Here is a 19,822-nt window from a genome sequence, read left to right on the forward strand (position 1 = left end):
AGGACTCCCAAAGTAGAGCTATTGGGACTGGAGGCCCATCAGGGGGATGGGAAGGGGAAGAGCCCCTGACCCGGGGACATTCTGAGCACCAGGGGGCCGGAGAGGGGGCCCATGGAATAATCGAGAACTCTTATGTCCTGCAGGAGTCGGCAGGCCGGGAGCTGGGCCGGGTTTTAGATGGCTGGAGAGGACAAGGAGGGCTGTTCAGGTAGGTGAGAACAGGGGTCCTCTCCAGGTGGGAGGGTTGGGGCTGAGGTGGGGGGATCCCTGAAAGGACAGGCCCAGTTTAGCCAAGAAGGTGACGAGGAGGGAACCCTGTCTGCTGTAGTCCCAGGACTCAATCCAGTTCAATTAATAAAGGACTGACTTGACCTTGGCCGCTTGCCTCCGACTTGTGCCTCTCCGTTATCCCCGCACTTCCAGTCTCTGCTTTCTGGCCCTCCTCCATTCACCTGAACCTTCACCTCTGACCTCCTGACTGCCCGCATTGACCCACTGGCCCCTTCGTTCCCCTGGTGCTCCCCATGTTGCTTTTCTCATGTTTCCCCTGGGATCTTCCAGGGCAGAATGGTTGGGCTGCTACTTAAGGGATGTTCAGGGGGACCATGCCTCTGGTAGGGGCCGCTGAGCCCTTTTCTGGGCTCTCACCGCGGCTCCGAGAGGCTGAAGCCCCTGCAGCAGCCACGGCCCAGGAAAGCTCAGCAGGTGGCCGGGGGGGGGGGGGGGGGAGGAGACGTCGGGGAGGACTCGCTGCTGTGGGCGCTGGGGCTCAGACGGCACCGATGCCTTCCCGGGCCACCACTCCCACAAGTGGCTGTCCTGCCGCTGGTCTGGGGTGACTCTCTCCCTGGATCCAACGGATGCACTAGGAATTACAGGCAGGCTAATGGGTGCAGAAGGAAGCCGAGAGTCTGACCAGAAGGGCCGGGAGCAACGTGGCTGTTGCTTCTTTAACAAATCCCCCAGCGCTCGGTGCTCCCCCCCTGCAGTGGGAAATCTGGGCTCGGGAAGAAGCGTTCTGCGGGAGCCCCTTTTTGGAGCTGTAGGACGGGGACCAACGTCCTCAAATGTCCATCGGGTGTTTACGGGAGGAAGGGGAAAGGTGGGTGGGCCAAACACCTCGGGGGGCCCCGGAGGCCCCGACCCTTAGCCCAGCCTGACCAGTTTTTCTCTTTCCTGGCCTGAGCGCCCTCCTGCTGCGGCTGGGTCCCCGGGCCCTCCTGCCCTGAGCCTCCCCTGGCCCTCTCCCAACAGGCCCTAGGCCAGACCCTCTGCTGGGCCTCTGGAGGGGCCTCCACCGTAGCCCTAGTCAGGCAGGCCTGAGGGCCTCTCCTGGAGGTGCTGGAGCCCCCCTCCTCCTCGGCCGGGGACCCAGCCTTCGGGGCTTCCCCAGGCCCTGCGGCCCCCTCGGTCGGGCAGCACCCAGCCCTGGTTCTGCTTGGCTGCAGGAGATGCTTGGCTTGTGTTGACTTAGGGTTGGGTCCCCTTGAGCTGAGCTGAGATGTCAAAGGATTTGTTGAGGATGGAGCACACCCCAGGGATTGGTCAATGGTTACCTTTGTTCCCAACAAGTGTGGAGAGTTTGCCCTTCCTGCCCAGCACCCCTCCTTGCAGAAAGATGATCCCACAGACTTTCCTGGAACTTGGGAGGGACCTCAGGGTCCATACGGAGGGTGAAAGAAGGGCTCGAGACTGATCTCTCTGTAGGGGGGGTCACCAGGGGCCAAAGGCCAAGGGACGCTGTCCCAAGGGGCCCCAGCAGGGATCCTGCCCACCCAGAGAGAAAAGCCTGGCCTAAGGCACTGTGGGACCAGTGCTGGGGAGTGGGACAGACTCGGGGCCTCTGGGAGTCTGGAGTGCAGAAAGATGCGCCGGCCAGTGGCGGTCAGGGCAGGCTTAACAACAGGCCAGAGAGCAGGGACTGAGGCAGGAAGCCCCCAGGCCTGGGAGGGAGCGACTGGGGGAGATGCAGCTTCCCCCTGGTTTGCTCTGCTTAGGCCTTCATTCCTGCCTGTTTAAGGCCAACGCCTGGACATATGGAGGGTGGCCCAAGACCAGCAGGGGACAGTGATCCCCGAACGCGGGCCCCCGTGACCACGGGCGGGCCCCTCTCTGAGCCTCGTTTCACAGCTGAGGTCATTGCAGTGATGGGCAGCCGTGGCCCCCTCCCAGATGTGAGGGAGAAGAGGAGGAAGGAACCTTTGTGTGGGCCCGGCCCAAGCACCGGGCGCTCAGGCTCTATGGGGTAGGAAGTGCCGCCCAAGCCAAGTGGGGCCACCCTGCCCCGCCCCGATGCCGCCTCTCCCAAGAGGTATAAACAGCCCAAGCCTCAGAGTGGGGCAAGAGGGCTTCTGGGAGGCAGGAGACCAAGCAGCGTGAGCTAAGCCCTGAGGGGATGGAGCCTCAGAGAAGGGGAGGGGGCTCAGACAAGGGGAGGGGGCTCAGGCACAGGCATAGGGACTCAGGCAAGGAGAGGGGGCCTAGAGGAGGAGATGGGGTCCAGAGAAGGGGAGAGGGGGGCTCAGATAAGAGGAAGAGGCTCAGATAAAGGGAGGAGGCCTAGAGAAGGGGAGGGGGCTCAGATGGTTGGGAGTTTGGAGGAGAGAGGAGTTTAGAGAGGGCTGTGCAGACTCCCTGAGCACAAGGAGGGCTGCAGAGGGAGCAGGGCCAGGGGTCCCAGTCTTGGGCACCCACAGTCCCCATCTCTCCCACCCAGGAACAATGGCACCGGTGACTCAGTTGGGCTTTGTCCTTGTCATCGTCCTCCTCTGCTGGCCGTCCATCACTTCAGCAACGGTGAAGGTTCGGGTGAGTGTCCTGGCCCGTGTCCCAGGCCGGCTTCTCCCCTTGGGCCGGCTCCTCAGAAGTGGCTCCTTGAGCCCCATTTTTCTCCCCAGCCCTGGGCGCTTTCTCCCTCCCCTCCCAGGAGGCAGCGTCCCCCCGCTTCTGCCAGCCCAGGGAGCTCCGAGCCTCCCAGCAGGAGGGGCTGGGCTCGGGATGGGCCCAGTAGGGTCCCCCGGTGACGGACCTGTGGCTCCGTGGCCGGCTGGCTCCCAGCTGTCAGGCTCGAGCTAAGCACGTCCCAGTCATCCGATACCTTCTTTCTCAGTTGATTTCGTTACTGCCTCTGCTGGCCAGATTGTAAGGTAAGAAGGTGTCCAGTACGGCCGCTTGGAGCTCCGGTGCATAGGGAGAAGCCTCCAGCTCCTCCCCCGGGGCCCCGGGCCCTTGGTCGAGCCCCCGCCCTCCTGGGACCTCAGCTTCCTAACTTGTTCGGCCGGGGCAGCAGTTCAGTGGGTTGGACCAGGTGCTCCCCAAGACCCCTTGCGGCTCCCCTTTCCAGGGCCCCCTGAGCCAAGGCCTGGGCTGGGCCTTCAGAGGAGCCAGACCCGCAGCCCAGAAGCATCCTGCTTCTCTCTCTAACCCCCCAGCCGGATTTCCGAAGTCAGGTGATCCTCCGGCCTTCTCTGGGTGGGCCAGGCTGCCGCCCCGGGACAGCTTTTGCCAAAGCCCTAACGTGGGTCTTGCCTTTGCGCCCTCCGGGACCAGGCAGAGCGAGGCAGACCCCTCCTCCGGAAAGCCCCAAGCCTTCTCCCCGAGGCTCCAGCCCCGTCTGTCTCTGCACGTGGCCCGGGTCATCCAGATGGCACCCGGAACACAGACATTGTCCCAGGTGGGGTCTAGCCCCCCTCGCCCCCTTGTCTGGAAGCTCAGAGACTCTCCTCCCACACCCGGAGACCATGGGGATCCTCCAGCTGCTCTGTCCCACCTGCCGGCTCTCCAGACAAAATGCCGTTGTCCCGCCCCTGCCCCGTCCTCCACGTTGATTTTTTGAATTTTGAATTAGCCTTCTTAAGTGCACCCCAATATTCTACCACGGTGGCTGCCCACCTTCTGTCCCAGCTTCCTGTCACCCCTAAATTTGACAAGCTTGCCAATAATACGCTTAGGCCTGGATTAAAAAAAAAAAAAAAAAAAAACACAAGACAGCCCAGTTCTAAACCTAGATCCTTAAGTTTCCCAAGAGACCTTCCCCCTCCAAGTTGACATGAAGGGAAGGGAATAAGCACCTATTAAGCACTTAGTATATGCTAAGCTCTTTATTAAGCATTTTAATTTTGCACTAACCTGTTAATGACCACTCTTTAGGACTAGATTCATCCCCTTTGGGATGCATGTAACGATGCCGGGTGTAGGGCTAGGCAGCCCCTACTTAACCCGTCAGACTCATGGGTGGAGGGAATTTCCTGGTAGATCCAGGGATCAGGGTGGGATACTTCGTATTTAGCTTTCATCATAACATTTGAGATTTCTCATGCTTGTGGAAGAGGTATGGTGACCCGGCTCTAGAGGAGAGGACAATTAGGTGGCCAAATGATCAGACCCTGAGTCAGGCCCCCTGGAGGGTGGGCCTTGGTGGAGGGCCCCGGGGATCCACATTTTTGGCAGTGACTTGGAGCTGTTTGATTTGTAAATCATAACAAGTTGGGGGACAGAGTTAAGATCCGAAGGGACCAGAACAATGAACAGACTCAGTTAACCAGAGTGAAACTTAATAGAGAAAAACATGAAATTCTACATGGGGTGTGATGTGCAAAAAGATCCGGCGGGAGGTGGGCAAGTCCCCTAAAAGTCGGGGCCCTCCAGAAAAACAAGAGCTGCATCCGCCCCAGCCCAACAGCGTCCACAGTGCCGGGCCCGGGCCGCCCAGCGGAGGCGGGAGCGAGAACATCAGGGGCCAGAGGACCACCAGGGCTCTGTATCCCAGAGCAGGGACTTGGGAGAAGTGACACGTAGAGTGCTTTGCAAACTTGAAAGCCCAGTAAGTGTTAGCCCTTCGTTTTGTTGTCTTGCCCATCACGGTCTATCATGAGGATCTCTGTCCTCAGCCTGATTTACCAGTTCAGTAACTCGGGGAAGAAAACCTGATTATAAATGGGGCAATGGTTCTTGATGAAATCCTCCTGACTCTTGGTGATCATTGCTGCTGCTCCTCCATATTCACCAACCACACCTTTGAAAAAATGCCGGTAGTCCAGATCACTGGCCTCTCCTTTGCAAATTCCCGCCTCTTTCCTGTGTGAAAATCGAACATTGGGACTATTTGCCCATTTCAAAGCTGGGGCTCCCCTCCCATGACCTTTCAACAATCACTGGGAGGGACCCATGAATTACTTTGGTACTTCTAGAATTTTGCCAGGAATCAAAGTCAAGTTCACTGGCCTAGAATTTGCTGACTCTAGGCTCATCCATCTTTTGCAGAACAAGACCACTTTTTATCCTTTTCCAATACTGATATTTCTCCTATTCTACAAAGTTATTCTGAGGTCATTGATACATAGCAGAGTGATTATGGAAGACTCTTCCTTCCATAACGGAGTTCCTGGTGACAGGAACTGTGGTACCATCTCACACTTCATTGACCATTTTTGTTCTCTCCAGTACACAGAGCGTTGTTTTCTTGGGTAGAGAAAAGAAAATGAAATAAAAGATGGTACAGGATCTTTACCAAGAAAACCCCCAATGAGGTCACATCACCCTATTTGCCTCAGTTTCCTCATCTGTAAAATGAGCCAGAGAAGAAAACGGAAAATCACTCAGTATCTTTACCAAGAAAACCCCCAATGGGGTCACATCACCCTATTTGCCTCAGTTTCCTCATCTGTAAAATGAGCTGGAGAAGGATATGAAACACCACTCCAGCAACTTTGCCAAGAAAACCCCAATTGGACTAACTGACAAGAGTTCTATCTTCCCTTCATTGTCTGTTGAAGTTCTCCATCACTAGAGAGGTAATAGGTAGATAAATAGATGAGAGGAATGGTGCAGAGAAGAGGGCAAGATGATAGAGGAAGAGAGAAAAGAAAGGATAGAATGAGCAGGAGTGCCTGCCTCGTGGATGGGAGCACAAACAAGCAAGATTGTTCCTGCCCTCAAGGAGCTTACGTTCCGATGAGGAAACCACGTCCTGGAGGGCAGCTGGAGGAGTCTGGAATATTGGGGGTACATGTGGTTCTTGGCAAGCTAAGAGCCCCGTCTCCTCCATGATTTCATTTCAGGATCATGACCTGTTTCTTCAGCACTTTTTCCACCTTCTCCCATCCAAGTGGTTTGTAGTGTACTTCCAAGACAAGCGTCTTTGGTCTCTCCTTTGACCTTCACCCAGATATTGTCCACTTTATCTCCCCCTCTGGTCCCAGGATGTCTTCACAAGAGCCTTAACAGACAACGTGATGCTTGTTGGACCTCTTGATGATATCATAACCCTCTGTCACTCCTTTTGCCCTTCCCCTGACCTGCTGGCACATTTTAGGCTACTTTTCCATGCCCTACTTCACATCTCTCATTTTTTTCTTCTCTGTTCTGCTTTTTGACCGAACCTTGAAAACTGGACCCTGGAAAAGAGATCAGCCTGCACGTTTTGTTTGTTTTTTTTTTACAAAACACATGCATCGGTAATTTTTCCCCATTGAGCCTTGCAAAACCTTCTGTTCCAACTTTTCCCCCCCTTCCCTCCACCCCCTCCCCTAAGATGGCAGGTAATCCCATACATGTTAAACATGTTAAAGTATATGTTAAATCCAACATATGTATACATATTTATAGTCATCTTGCTGCACAAGAAAGATCGGATCAAGAAGGAAAAGAAAAACTGGGAAAAAAAACAAAATGCAAGCAAACAACAGAGGGAGTGAAAATTCAGCCCGCGTTCTGAGCCTTAGTAATAGTGACTCTGTTGCTGGAAAGGCAAACATCAGCTTGCTCTCCCACCTTGTTAAGAGGAAATACTCAGTCCTTGCAATTCCTTCTGGGAGCTGTTGCAGCCGATTTCAGCGTTTGGGCCTCTCACCTTGCTGGGATTTGTGCCAGCTGGGGTGGGCGTGCCATGAGGAAGCCCTTAGGGTCACCCTGCTATTTGGGTCTAAGCAGGCCACAGGGAGCACGAGAAAGAACCTTAGATCTAGAGACAAGAGGTCTGTGTTCCAATCTACCCATGTGGAAACAACTCTTTGTGAGTTTTCCCATCTATGAAAAGAAAGGAATATTTGTGCTCCCTTCCTCCCCCACCACTACTTCTTCCACCGGATTGTTAGGAATAAAGCTAATTGTTGTTCAGTCGTGTCCAACCCCCTGTGACCCCATTGGCAGAGATCCTGGAGTAGTTTGCACTTCCTTCTCCAGCTCATTTGACAGATCAGGAAACTGAGGCAGACGGGACGACAGAACTTACCCAGAGTCACACGGAGAATGGATTTGACCTCTAGGCTTCCTGCTTCCAGGACCAGCGCTCTACCCACTGTGTCGCAGGCCAGTTGCCTTCAGCCGGGAGGCAGCTCGGACTCTGCCCTCAGATTCCTCCCCCTCTCTAACCCTTCCCTGCTGTGGTGGGTGGGCTGCCATGGCTGGGGGCTCCTGGCTGCCAGTGCCACGGTGGGGGCTTACATTTCTTCTCCTTCCACAGATGCCAGTGAAAAATGCAAAGCTGAATGAGCAAGGTCTGCATGGGGACGGGGGTGTGGGGGAGGTGGTCTGGGCCTGGTTGGGGGGCCTAGGGCAGGGACTTTCAGGGAAACCGTGACCTCGAGCCTGACCCGAGGAGAGCTGGACTCTCCACTGGAACCGAAGTCCAGGGACGACCTGGAGGTGACCGTCCCCTGGGAAGCTGGGCCCAGGGTCTGGGTCATGAGGAACCATGGACTTCCTCCCCAATGGCCTTGCCTCAGCGGTTAGGGTGGGACAGTAACTGTCCAACGTCCTTAATACTCCAGTTTCCTCAAAAGCCCCCTCCATCAGAAAGCCTTCCAGGGTTGACCCCACCCAGTTTCCCATTTCTTTTTTCTTTCTTTTTTTTTAATTTTGCTGAAGCAGTTGGGGCTAAGTCCAGGGTCCCACAGCCAGGAAGTGTTAAGTGTCTGAGGGCAGATTTGAACTCGGGTCCTGCTGACTTCAGGGCCGGTGCTCTCTCCACTGCGCCCCTCAGCTGCCCTGGTTTCCCATTTCTTTACTAGTTCTGGAATCAGAAGGCCCCAGTGGGAATCTCGGCTCCCCTGGGCAAGCCTTGCTTTCTGCCCCTTGTAAATGGATCCAGGAGATGATCTCTGAGGGCCCTGGTCACTTAACAGCTGATAGGAGGAGAGAGGGAACAGCCTCAGGGCCCCGGCCCTTTGGGCAGATTCCGGGGGTTTGGGAGGGGAGAAGATGGGGCAGCCCCACTCCTGGCAGGGGTCCTCAGCTCTGCTTCTGGGCCCCCGCAGGGAAGGACTGCTCCCAGATCTGGACAGACAATCCGCAGTCCCCCAGCGACATTTATGTCATCAGGCCAGAGGGGGCCCCGGACGCCTTCCAGGTAAGTTAGACAGCATTTAGTAAGTGCCTACTGTATACCAGGGCCTGCAGGGGTGGGCGGTGGTCTCTGCAGGGAGACCACCTGCAGCGGGCCAGTCTGGGGGAAGCTAGGAGTGCTCACAGAAGGAGGCGGGGACGAGCACAGAGGAGGGGCTTCTGGGGCGGTCAAACCTCAGTTTCCTGCTCCATAAAGTGGGAGCAGGCGTTGCTGGCTCTTGGGGCTCTGGGAGGAGGAGCAGTGTTTAAGCCCTGCCAGGGAGGGGGAAGTGCTTTCCATTGTGCTCTCTGGAAGGAGAGGGGGGGAGCGGGCTTGTGTTCCAGGGCCGGGAGGTCAGGCCTCTTATGGGGAAGTCTGCCAGGAGGGGCTTCTGGGGCGGTCAGGAGGCCCCCTTGTGGAGGGGAGCCAGGGACGACAGCCTATAAGGAGTCTGGGCCGGAGGGGATGCCCCCTTCATGCCTTGTAACCCCCAGGTTTACTGCGACATGCAAGAAGATGGCGGCTGGACAGTCTTCCAGAGGCGGACAGGGGGCAACGGCAAGCCTTTGGCCTTTGACCGAGTCTGGTGGGAGTACGATAATGGTTTTGGCAACGTGGAAGGTGAGGAGGCTGGAGAGTTCCAGCGCGGCAGCTCAGTGGGGGTCCTGCCCCCCGTTCACTCCTGAACCTCTACTGCTTGGGGCCATGGTGGGGCTCACCAAGAGCAGGGCCCATCTCCCCACTCGGAACCCCCAAAGGAAGAATCAAGGGGGCAGATAAGTGTGGGTAATACCTAGAAAAGGGAACGATCCTTCTACACCCCCCAAAAAAGCAACTGGGTAACCTTGGCTAACCCTGGAGCAAAGGACAGATGCCCACAGTGAGCCCCCCAAAAATCAGACAACCCCAAGGAAGGGAGTCCAGTAGGCAGAGGTGAACAATGCAACGTGTCAGATATGTCTCCCCCTCTGCCACAGAACTCTAACCCAGAATGTCCCACCGCAGTCCCGGGAGTTCGTGGAGTGCCCACTCGGGCCTGCTCAGGTCCTTTGGGGTCAGGGCTGCCGGGGGGCCGGCCTGGGATGGGGCCGGGGGTAAGGAGCCGGCAGGTGGGAGGCTGCCTCCTGAAGGAGATGCCCAGGGTTAGCGCAGGCAGGAGGGGAGGCCGGAGGCTGGAAGGGCCTCAAGGGACCACCTCCGGGGCAGGCCTGTCCCAGAGCCCTCAAAGTCAGGGGAGCCCATCCCTGCTGCCCAGGGGCATCCCTGTCAGGGGAGGTGGCAGCCGGGGCGAAGACCGGCCGATTCCCTGGCCCCGGCCTTCCGTGATGGGTGTCCCTCCCTTCGCAGGAGAGCACTGGCTGGGCCTGGCCAAGCTTCACTCCCTGACGCACCAGCCCGGCGTCCGCACCCAGCTCAGGGTGGACCTGCACAGCTTTGAAAACGAGAGCTGCCATGCCCTCTATGATTCCTTCCAGATCGGGGACGCGGCCAGTTTCTACACCCTGACCCTGGGCAGGTACTCCGGAAATGCAGGTGAGCCCAGCTCTGCCCTCTAAAGTGGTCGGATCTGGCAAACACTAATTAGACTCCTCCTGTGTGCAGCTCCCTGGAATTTAGCATGGGAGAGATACAAAATTTGCCTGTGTAATTGAGTGAGTATTTATTAAGCTCCTCCTGTGTGCAGCTCCCCAGAACTTAGCATGGGAGAGATACAAAATTTGCCTGTGTAATTGAGTGAGCATTTATTAAGCTCCTTCTGTGTGCAGCTCCCCAGAACTTAGCATGGGAGAGATACAAAATTTGCCTGAGTAGTTCCCAAATGAGTTGGTGATGAATAAGATATAAATCCAGAAACCCATACATTACAATGATAAGCCCATCAGAGAGGGTTCAGAGGGAAAAGGTCATTCCTTAGGAGGGCATTCACCAAAGGCTCCCCGGAGGAGGTGACATAAGTGTGGGGTTTAAAAGGATGAGTAGAAATCGAGAGGGTAAGAAGAGGAGGGATAATGTTCCGGACCGACGTAAGGTAGGACCTTGGGTCAGAGAGCATGTGAAGCACGAGAGCTCCGAATGAACTCGCCCGGCAAGAAGGAACAAGGCAGTGTTTCTGTAGTGAAGGGACTGGCCTCCTGCGGGGGATGGGAGCTGAAGATAGAGAAGACAGGACTGGTTTGGTCTGGATTCCACCATATCTGAGAAAAAGGGTGATCTTTGACCTGGAAAAGGCAGAAGCAAAATGACTAACATTTTTAGTCCAAACAGAATTGAAGGAAGGAGATAATAGGGGTCCCTAATTGCCCTGGATAAATTCAGCGGGGTCTGAGAAGTACTAACAGATGGGATGGCATCTATTGGCGAAAGGTCATGGGGAATTGGGGAGGGGGAGTGTTCCGGGGGCCCTGGGGCAGATGTCCCGATTTTCAAGAAACAAAAGACAAAGAACAGTCTTCAAACTATAGGTCAGCGAGCTTGACTCCTGCCAGCTTTCTAGAAGATTTTTTTTAAAAAAGAATGCTTAATGAATACTTAGAAAAGGAAGCAGTGACCTCAAAGAACCAGGATGTTCAGATTAACTTCCTTCTTTTTTAGGCAGGTTTAGTAAATCTGTCTTTAAAAAAAGGAAGCCAAACTGGTGGATGAGGAGAATTCTAATGCTATCATTAGCCCAGATTTTAACTGAGCATTGGACAAAGAGGTAAAGACATGTGGGCTAGATGGTCGCATGGTTCAGTGTATTTGGAATTGGTTTAACCTGTCTAAAAAGAAGAAGGATGATAAACTGGTGGAGAAGGAGAATTCTAATGCTATCATTAGAGCATTGGACAAAGAAGTAAACACGTGTGGACTAGATGATAGCACAGTTCAGTGTATTTGGAATTGGTTTAATGGCTGAACTCAGAGAGTGATAATAGTTTAACCTTCCTAAAAGTCTCTAAGTGGAGCATCCCAGGGATCTGCCCTCGGCCATAAACTATTCAGAATCTTTACCCATTACTTGAATAAAGGCAGAGGTGGAATACTTCTTTCATTTATGGATGACCTAAAGTTAGAGGCAGCTAATATATTGGATACTTGAATCAGGACCCAAAAAAGATTTCTGTAGACTAGAATGTAACAATAAATCCCTATATTTGGGTTCTAGTCATCAGCTTCTCAAGTAAAAGGTGAAAGAGGTATGTTTAGACAGCCATTCATCTGAAAAAGATCCTGGCAGTCGCAGTAGACTCCAAGTTCGTGTGTTAGCAGTGTGAGCTGGCAGTCCAACACAATTGTAGGCTTCCCTGAAAGCTGTGATGTCCAGTGTTCGGGGCGTGCTGGTTCCTACTGTTTAAGAAGACCATTGAGGTCAAGCTAGAGTGTGCTTATTTACTATATTTAATATAGTAATATATACTTATTTACTATAAAGTACAGGCCAGATGCTGATGTAGCACAATACCTTTGGGGAGCTTCTGTTCTATTGGGGGGGGTACAACTTCACAGAGAAATATCGTCAGACTATAAATCCCCAAAATACAGTGATTGGGGCATCATTCCTAGGCTTCTTGTAAAAAGGGGACACTTGAGCTAAGCCTGGAAGGGACTCCAAGAGGCAAAGGTGACAGGATGGAGACAGGACCCTAGGAGACTCTTCGGAAGGAGCTAGAGATAGAACTGAAGATCCATGTTGGACGGGCAGGGCCTCCCCAATCCCTCAGTACTGGTCTTGCCTTCATCCATTCAGTGCTTATGAAGCGCCCCACCGTGTGCCGGGCCACGTACTCAGCAAAGAGTTAGACCAGACTCCCTGGCATCCAGCTGCATCCCTCAAGGGTAACAGATTTCCTTCAGTCAAGAATAGAACAGCCATGAGCAGAGGAATTGGATTTTTAAACTTAACTCATGACTAACCAGCTACAATTCTGAATTAAGTTCAGAGACAAAGGATCAGGATTTGGGCAGTTATGGGACAATATTAATTAATCATAAATAGGATCAGTTAAAAAGCCAGAATCAATCTGGTTATTTCAATGCCAAAGGGAGGCATTTCCTAGTAGCAATAGGGAGTCACTGGAAGCCTATTGAGTGGAGGAGTGGTGCCATTGGAGCTTTAGGGATGTCCCTTTGGCAGCTGGGTAGAGGAAAAATTGGAGAAGGGAGAGACTGATGAGAACGTGCCAGAAGGTCCTGAAGGAGTGACAAGGAGGGGATTGGGGCAGGAAGAATCAAGTTTTAGCACCCATTAGACATTAGGGGTGAAGGAGAGTGACTAGATGACTAAGGTCATCCAGACTTAGGAAAGATGTCGGACCCTTTGCCAGATAGAGGGAATTTAGGAGAGGTCAGGATTTGAGAGAGCACTTAAGTGTAATGTTGGAAGGAACATTCTCAATTCCCAATAAGTTCCCATCTAGTCCTTATGGCTGACGTCCCTGTCCTCCAGCCTCTGCTTGGAGATCCCTACTGAGGAGCAGCCCACGACTAGTTCTCAGAATTAGGAAACAATTCTCATTCCCCACTCCCCAAACCCAGCCTCCCAGCATGTCACCCCATCACGTTTTCTCTTCTCCAGCCCAAACAACCCTGGTTCTTTCAGCTGTTCCCCATCACAAGGACTTGGTTCTCTTGGAGACTCCATGACTGCCTTAAATTGTAACCCAGATGTGGTCTGGCCAGATTGGAGTACCGAGGGTCTGTTACGTCCTTTCTCCTAGAAGCTCGTAATGTAGCCTGAGAGCCCACGGGTTTTCTGGCCTCCAGATCATGTTTCTGACTGGTACACAAATTGTGGTCTACCACATAACAATTTTTTCATGACATATTCAGAAAAAAATTTTTTCATAACAGTTGCTCTCTATCTCTGCCTCCTCCTTCATCTGACACTTGGGACTTTGTTTTGGTGGCCAAATGCACACTTTTCCACATTTAATCCCTGTTGAAGTACGTTTTACTAGGTTCTGTTTGGCGCTTTTGTCTGCCAGGTTTTGTCAGTTAATCCTTTTATCCTTTTATCCAATGAGCTGCCTCTCCCTCCTAGTCTTGTGTCTAGTCTTGCACGTGTGTTAAATGGCTTACGTAATGGAGGAAAATGTTAAATCGCACAGGGCCTCGAGTTATACTGCCAGGTGGTCATACAGGACAGTGGAGAAAGGATGGGGTGAGCGTCACAGACAGGGAAAGGGAGAAGCAGGCTGACTGGGCCAGTGCCTGCACCCCAGTGGAGCATGGGTGGGGGCCTGGGTCCAGACAGAGAGAACAGCCCCATCCGTGCATGGGAAGGAGCTGGACAGAGGCAGGGGGACGACTCTGAGCCTGAACCCTGGACAGGAGGAGAGAGGAGCTCCAAGGCTGAAAAAGATGGTCCTAGTCAGCCCCTGGGGCCTGCTCCCTCAGCAGCCTGAAAGAGAAGGTGGCTCTGGGGTTAGCATTTGGGTCCTGGACACAGGGAGGAAGCCCTCTGAGTCTGGCTCCCAGATGGGAGGGGAGATAGAGTGATAGGCAAGGTGAGTCTGGACCAGGAATAGAGAGGGGGCCTGAAAAGAGAAGATGGTTCTGGACTCAGCGCCTGCGTTCCAGACAGAGAAAGTAGCCCTGGTTGGCACTCACTGGTCAGAGACAGAACGAATTTATGAACCTGGTATGGGGTGATTGACAAATAGTACCTGAACTCATGGAGGGTTGCAAAGCTACAATCTGGAAGATACTGGGGGGTGGCTCTGTGAGACTTAAAGGAGGTGGCTCCGGGCCAGAGCCCATGGTCCCAACCATTGCTCTTCCGTACAGGAGACGCCTTCCGTGGTGAAAACTGGGCGGGAGCCGCCACCCAGGAAGGCACTGCCTTCAGCACCCTGGACAGGGACCACGACTCCTGCAACCCCTGTCTCAGCGGGGATATAGCCTTCAATGAGTGCAGCCAGTGGCATGGGGGATCAGGCTGGTGGTTCAGCGACTGTGGGGAAGCCAACCTCCATGGGGACTGGCACCCTGAGGGGGACCACAAAAGCTGGAGCTCTGACATCCACTGGGGAACCTGGAGCCCAACTGATTCCCTAAAGGCCACCGAGATGAAGGTGAAGACCATCAAGAAGGCTGCAACTAAGGCTTAGGAGCCAAGGGCCTTTCCAGCTGCCCCCAGAAGCAGATCAGAAAGGTGGCCGGCCCAGAGAGCCAATCAGAGGAGGCCTGGGGATGACAGTGTGATCTCATGGGACTGAGAAATTGGGGGGCTGTCTGCTGTAGATACTGGGCAATGATCAATAAAAGTGGATATTACACACCCTTCCTTGGTTCTGCCTACTTAAATCTACCTGTTTTCTAGGGAAAGACAGGGGGAGGAGGGTGGTAATAAGACTTTGGAGGAGGCCCTGCCCTCAGGGAACTTGTGATCTGAGAGGACTGAGGAGGAGCAGGTCCTGGCTACTGTTACAGTGCAGGGTTCTTAGTTTTTGAGAGACACCGAGCATGAAATGTCTCTGTCACACACAGGTACCAAACCAAAATCCACTCCCCAGTGGATTTAATCAAAGGAGATACAGTTTTTCCCCTTCTTCAGTCAGGGTTAAGTGACCTGCCCAGGATCACACAGCAAGTTAAGAACAAACAGTTTGGATGGTGAATGAAGTCAGGAAGCTTCTCGAGCTCTCCTAGTTCCTCTGAAAACAACATGGAATCACGCCTCTGAACAGATCCTGGAACAACAGAGCCTAAAAAGAGACAGAATGAAACAACTTTGCAGCTAAGATAGGTTGGGAGGACTTCAAAAAAGGTCATTTTCACGGGGTGAAAGTGGTACACTGGCCAGCATAGACAGTGACCAGGAAAACCAGTGGGAGGGTCTTAATCACAGCATGGATCATTGGAGACCCCTTAATCCTGGCTCAGTAGAATAGTAACACAGCACAGCGGTGGGACAGCCTCGAGTCCCAATGCAGAAGGCAAGCTGCCAGTCCAGGAAAGTAGGCAACAACCGGTGGGACTGAGTCAGGCAACCCCCAGTGCTATGAGCAAGTACACAAGGCGACCCACTGCTCAAAGGCAAAGCTTGAAGCTGCACAGGAAGCTTGTGCTTCAGGAGCAGAGCTTGACTTTAAAAGTCCCGAAATAGGAAAAAGAAAGAAAACGAGCAAGAAAAAAAAAGAAAGAACACTGACCATAAAAAACTACCACGGGGACAGGGAAGATCAAAACGCCAACTCAGAAAAGGACAAAATGCCTACAAATATTTGTGTTAAGCTTGAAAAACAAGGGCAAAAATCCACCTCTCAATAGCACTCTAAGGTTTCCAAAGTGCCCTCTCTCCATATCTCAGTTATGTCTCCACTGTTCCTTGAACAACCCTATTTTGTGGTTGTTCAGTCCAACTCTTCACGACCCTGTGGACTACAGCACACCAATCGTGTCCATAGCGTTTTCTTGGCAAAGGTACTAGAGCTGTTTGCTGTTTACTTCTCTGGTGGATTAAGGCAAACGGGGATTAACTGATTTGCCCAGGATCACACAGCTAGTAAGCATCTGAGGTCAGATTTGCACTCCTGACTCCAGGCCCCGTGTGCTAAGTACTGAGCCACCTACTGCCCCATCCCTAGTTTACCAGTGAGGAAACTGAGACTCAGAGTTGTTGATTGACTTCCCCAGGGTCACAGCTGGTAAATCTGACCTGGGATTTGAAATTAGTTTTACCTGACTCTCCAGAGAAGAGAGACCATGGGTGTCCGTATGTGCAGAGATATACTTACTATGAGACACTGTTGGTTTTTTAAATTGGTTTTCCTGAACTGAGTTTCTTTTTTTTCCCTTTCTTTTTCAATTTTATTATTAGTGATCTATTGCGAACTAGATGGAAATATATTTGGAAATAAAGATGATTTATCAACAAAAATAGAATAAGGCTTTTTTAAACCTAACTCTCATGAATCTTAGTATCTCTCTCTGAAGTGTGTCTCACGTCCCTTGGGATATATTATTTCCAACTGGTCAAATTCAAAGCTATAATATGGCAGTATAGGGGCTGGGCAGCTAGATGGTGCAGTGAATAGAGCACTGGGCCTGGAGTCAGGAAGGCTTGAATTCAAATATGATCTCAGACATTTACTAGCTGTGTGACCCTATGCAAGTCACTTAGCCTTCTTTGCCTCAGTTTCCCCATCTGTAAAATGAACTGAATAAAGAAATGGCAAACCACGCCAGGATCTTTGCTAAGAAAACCACAAATAGGGTCACAAAGAATTGAATATGACTGAAAAAAACTGAATAGACTTCTCTCCTGGTCTCTGCCCTGTGTCTGTTCTACAGGCAATTTCCAATGTCTCTGAATTTCAGACTGTCCTGGCTTAGCTTTTTAAAGCCACCAAGGGGGTGTGGCCAAATGTTTTCTCAGCCAGTTGTGTTTCTGCCTTCATTCAGAGAGGTATTTGCCGTCATAAAGATATTACAAGACAGCCCTGAAGTCTGAAGGACCTGAGTTCAAATTTGGCCTCAGACACTTAACACTTCCCGGCTATGTGACCTTGGGCAAGTCACTTAACCCCAATTGCCTCAGCAAAATATATATATATATATATATATATATATATATATATATATATATATATACACACACACACATATATTACAAGAAATAGTTACATCTCAATAATATGTTGAATGGCTTCTTGGACCAGAAATGTTCCCAAACACTCCTCATTCAGCCCAAACCAGATTAAAATACAATTGGGAAAGATGTGACAAAATAAATAAAAGCACAATAAAACGTCAGTAATGTTAACAAATGTTTTCCTTGGTCAGTTTGTGCTTGCTGTGGTCTTCATGTACCAGGGTCCTCCATCTTTATCTCAGATTGACATTATTAGTCTAGACGGTATCATCTGAACTGGGGGAAGGAAGGGAATCACATCTCCTCCCCGCGGTCCAGAGGAGGACAGCCAACATAGTGAAGGACCTTAAATGACTTGAAGGCACAGGAGATATTGGGCCTGGGGAGACCTCAAGGTGGACACGAGCATTTTCAGTTATTTGCAGAGCTGCCACGCTAAAGAAGGATAATCGGGCTGTTTCTGGGTGGTCCTGAACCCAAAAGGATGGATGGGAGTTACAAAATGACCGACTTGGGGCCAACGTCAGGGAAAATTTCCCAGCAGTCCTCCTGGCCTGAGGGTCTGTGACTCCAGCTTCCCGATCTGTGGTCGGTGTGTAGCTCAGCTGGTCCTCCTGTACCTCATCTATACCCATCCCCAGAAGGGGGGATCCCAGAAGGGGGTCTCCTTCCCCTTAGGTAGCTCTTGTCCAGTCAAAAGCTGGCGCCTCCCTGGGGCTCCAACCCCCACTTTGAGACTTGCCTCCACCGTTCTTGGGAGACATGGCAGCTCCCAATGGCCCTGGAGGTGCCTCACTTGAGCCCTCGTGCCAGGGTCTTCCCCTTGGAAAGCCCCATGTTACCCCGTTCCCCCTGCTGGGCTGGTTCTGCCTGCCCAACTCTCAGGTCCCATGTGTGGTAGAACCTGGCACGTTAAAGGTTAGGGAAAAAATAAAAGGAGGGGGCAACGAAATCAGGGAAAAGGCCCCACTTTTCCTGGCAGAGTGACCAACTCCGCCTACGAGCTCAGGTTCTCTCCCAAGCTCATATTCAAGTGACGAGCTCAAGTTTCCTTTGCGTGCACCGGGACCATGACAGCCATTTTCCACTCACCATAAGGGAACATTGTTCCCTTACAGCTGGAGAGCTTGGGTCAGATGGCCGGTCGGCTGTCCCGTCCATGTGAACAGAGCTGGAAATGTTGGCCCTGCTGGAGAGTCCGGATTTGGGTCACTTTCTGTTCAAACTCTGTTTCGACTCAAAGGAGCAGGGATGTCAAGGGTTCTTTACCCAGCAGGAAGTCCTCACACCCATGAAATTCTAGGTCAGATTAATTTAAAAAATAAAAAGGGGGCAATGAAATCAGATCCTGGTCTTAGAGAAATTTTAGCTCATAAACAAGTGTGGGAACCATTGTTCATTCAAATACAGTTTATTCTGGTCCAGAGCTGCTGTTTTACCAAATCCTGTTGTTCGCAGGCGCCCAGCACCGTCACCGCTTGAGGAAAGCACAGGAGACCTGAACGGGAAGGATTGCCCTCTTGTTGGCTACAGGGAACAAGATGGGACACAGCCAGACCAGCTTCTTGGACTTCTAGCTGGGAGAGGGAGGGAAGGAAGAAGAGGAATATTCCCCCCACTCCAACAGCAGCTAAGGAGGATTGGGTGGGACTGCAGTACCCTAGCTTCCTCTTTGTTCTTGGGCATCTCCTCCTAGGCCCAGGTCACTGTGGATCCTGAGATGGGTTTTCCCAGCCTGAGATTCCAGAATTTGGGAGTCTTTAATCTGGCCCCTTTAACGAGGGACCAGAGCACATGTGCCCCAGGTGGGGACAAGGTTGCGGGCATATCCCCATGTTTTTGCTCCATATATATAATGTCCGTTGATGGAGGGAGGGGTAAACACTTGATTTAGTACATTCAAATACAGCCTTTAAGGGTCTCTTCCAATGAGGACTCTCATTTGTTTACATTCCTTGATAGAGGAGAAAATAGTCATGACTTTGATCAAAAATGCCCTGCTTATCACTACCAATGGAAGGAAAAAAATTGGGAACCATCCACTCCCCATTAGTCTCGGAGGAGAGTCAGGGCACGGGGACCCCCAAGACAGGGAAGCATTTGTCCCAGTGGCCCTGGAAAACACTGAAGCTTTCACAAGGACATTCAGCCCAACTCAGAGCCTATTATATGATGCATCATTCTGTCATTCACTAGCCTCACACATGCAAAAACCAAGCAGTTCTTGCTCTGAGGGAGCTCATATTCTGTTGGAGAACACAACACGTACACAGTTCAGTAACGGGAGAGGGGAATAAAGCCCTAACAACTGGGGATATCAGAAAAGGAGATATAAAAAGTTATCAAACTGTGCATACCCTTTGATCCAGCAGTATTTCTATGGGGTTTATATCCCAGAGATCTGAAAGGAGGGAAGGGGATCCACATGTGCCAAAATGTTTGTGGCAGCCCTCTTTATAGTGGCTAGAAACTGGAAACTGAATGGATGCCCATCAATTGGAGAATGGCTGAATAAATTGTGGTATATGAATGTTATGGAATATTATTGTTCTGTAAGAAATGACCAGCAGGAGGATTTCAGAGAGGCCCGGAGAGAATTACGGGAACTGATGCCAAGTGAAATGAGCAGGACCAAGAGATCATTGTACACGGCAACAAGATTATACGACGATCAATTCTGATGGACGGGGCTCTTGTCAACATTGAGATGATTCAAACCACTTCCACTTGTGCAGTAAGAGAATCATCTGCACCCAGGGAGAGAACCATGGGAACTGAGTGTGGAACACAACATAGCATTCTCATGCTCTCTGTTATTTGCTTGCATTATGTTTTCTTTCTCAGTTTTTCTTTTTCTCCCTTTTTGATCTGATTTTTTTGTGTGCAACAATTGTATAAATATGTATACATATATTGGATCTAAC

The 19,822-nt window shown here is 51.7% G+C and overlaps 1 protein-coding gene across 3 annotated transcripts; it reads left to right on the forward strand.

The window, feature by feature from the left end:
- The first annotated feature begins 61 nt into the window (after positions 1-61).
- LOC100927696 (angiopoietin-related protein 5) lies at positions 62-19,256 on the forward strand. 3 transcript variants are annotated; one of them, XM_031940944.1, is made up of 7 exons: positions 62-208; positions 2,717-2,808; positions 7,463-7,496; positions 8,256-8,347; positions 8,818-8,944; positions 9,671-9,856; positions 18,357-19,256. In XM_031940944.1, the coding sequence occupies exons 1-7, from the start codon at positions 178-180 to the stop codon at positions 18,398-18,400; spliced, it is 606 nt and encodes a 201-aa protein (XP_031796804.1). In that variant the 5' UTR covers positions 62-177; the 3' UTR covers positions 18,401-19,256. The 3 variants fall into 3 exon arrangements, with proteins under 3 accessions (XP_031796804.1, XP_031796802.1, XP_031796803.1); XM_031940942.1 differs by lacking the exon at positions 18,357-19,256 and adding an exon at positions 14,090-14,603; XM_031940943.1 differs by lacking the exons at positions 62-208; positions 18,357-19,256 and adding exons at positions 759-2,375; positions 14,090-14,603.
- The last annotated feature ends 566 nt before the right edge of the window (positions 19,257-19,822 follow it).

Source organism: Sarcophilus harrisii, chromosome 5, assembly GCF_902635505.1.
Source record: "Sarcophilus harrisii chromosome 5, mSarHar1.11, whole genome shotgun sequence".
Lineage (NCBI taxonomy): Eukaryota > Metazoa > Chordata > Mammalia > Dasyuromorphia > Dasyuridae > Sarcophilus > Sarcophilus harrisii.

Bases quoted from the DNA above. Each gene is read 5' to 3' on its own strand.
- LOC100927696 (XM_031940942.1), top strand. From the start codon at position 178: ATGGCTGGAGAGGACAAGGAGGGCTGTTCAG. The intron at 2,809-7,462 runs GTGAGTGTCCTG...CTCCTTCCACAG, and splicing joins CAGCAACGGTGAAGGTTCGG to ATGCCAGTGAAAAATGCAAA. The intron at 9,857-14,089 runs GTGAGCCCAGCT...TCTTCCGTACAG, and splicing joins CAGGTACTCCGGAAATGCAG to GAGACGCCTTCCGTGGTGAA.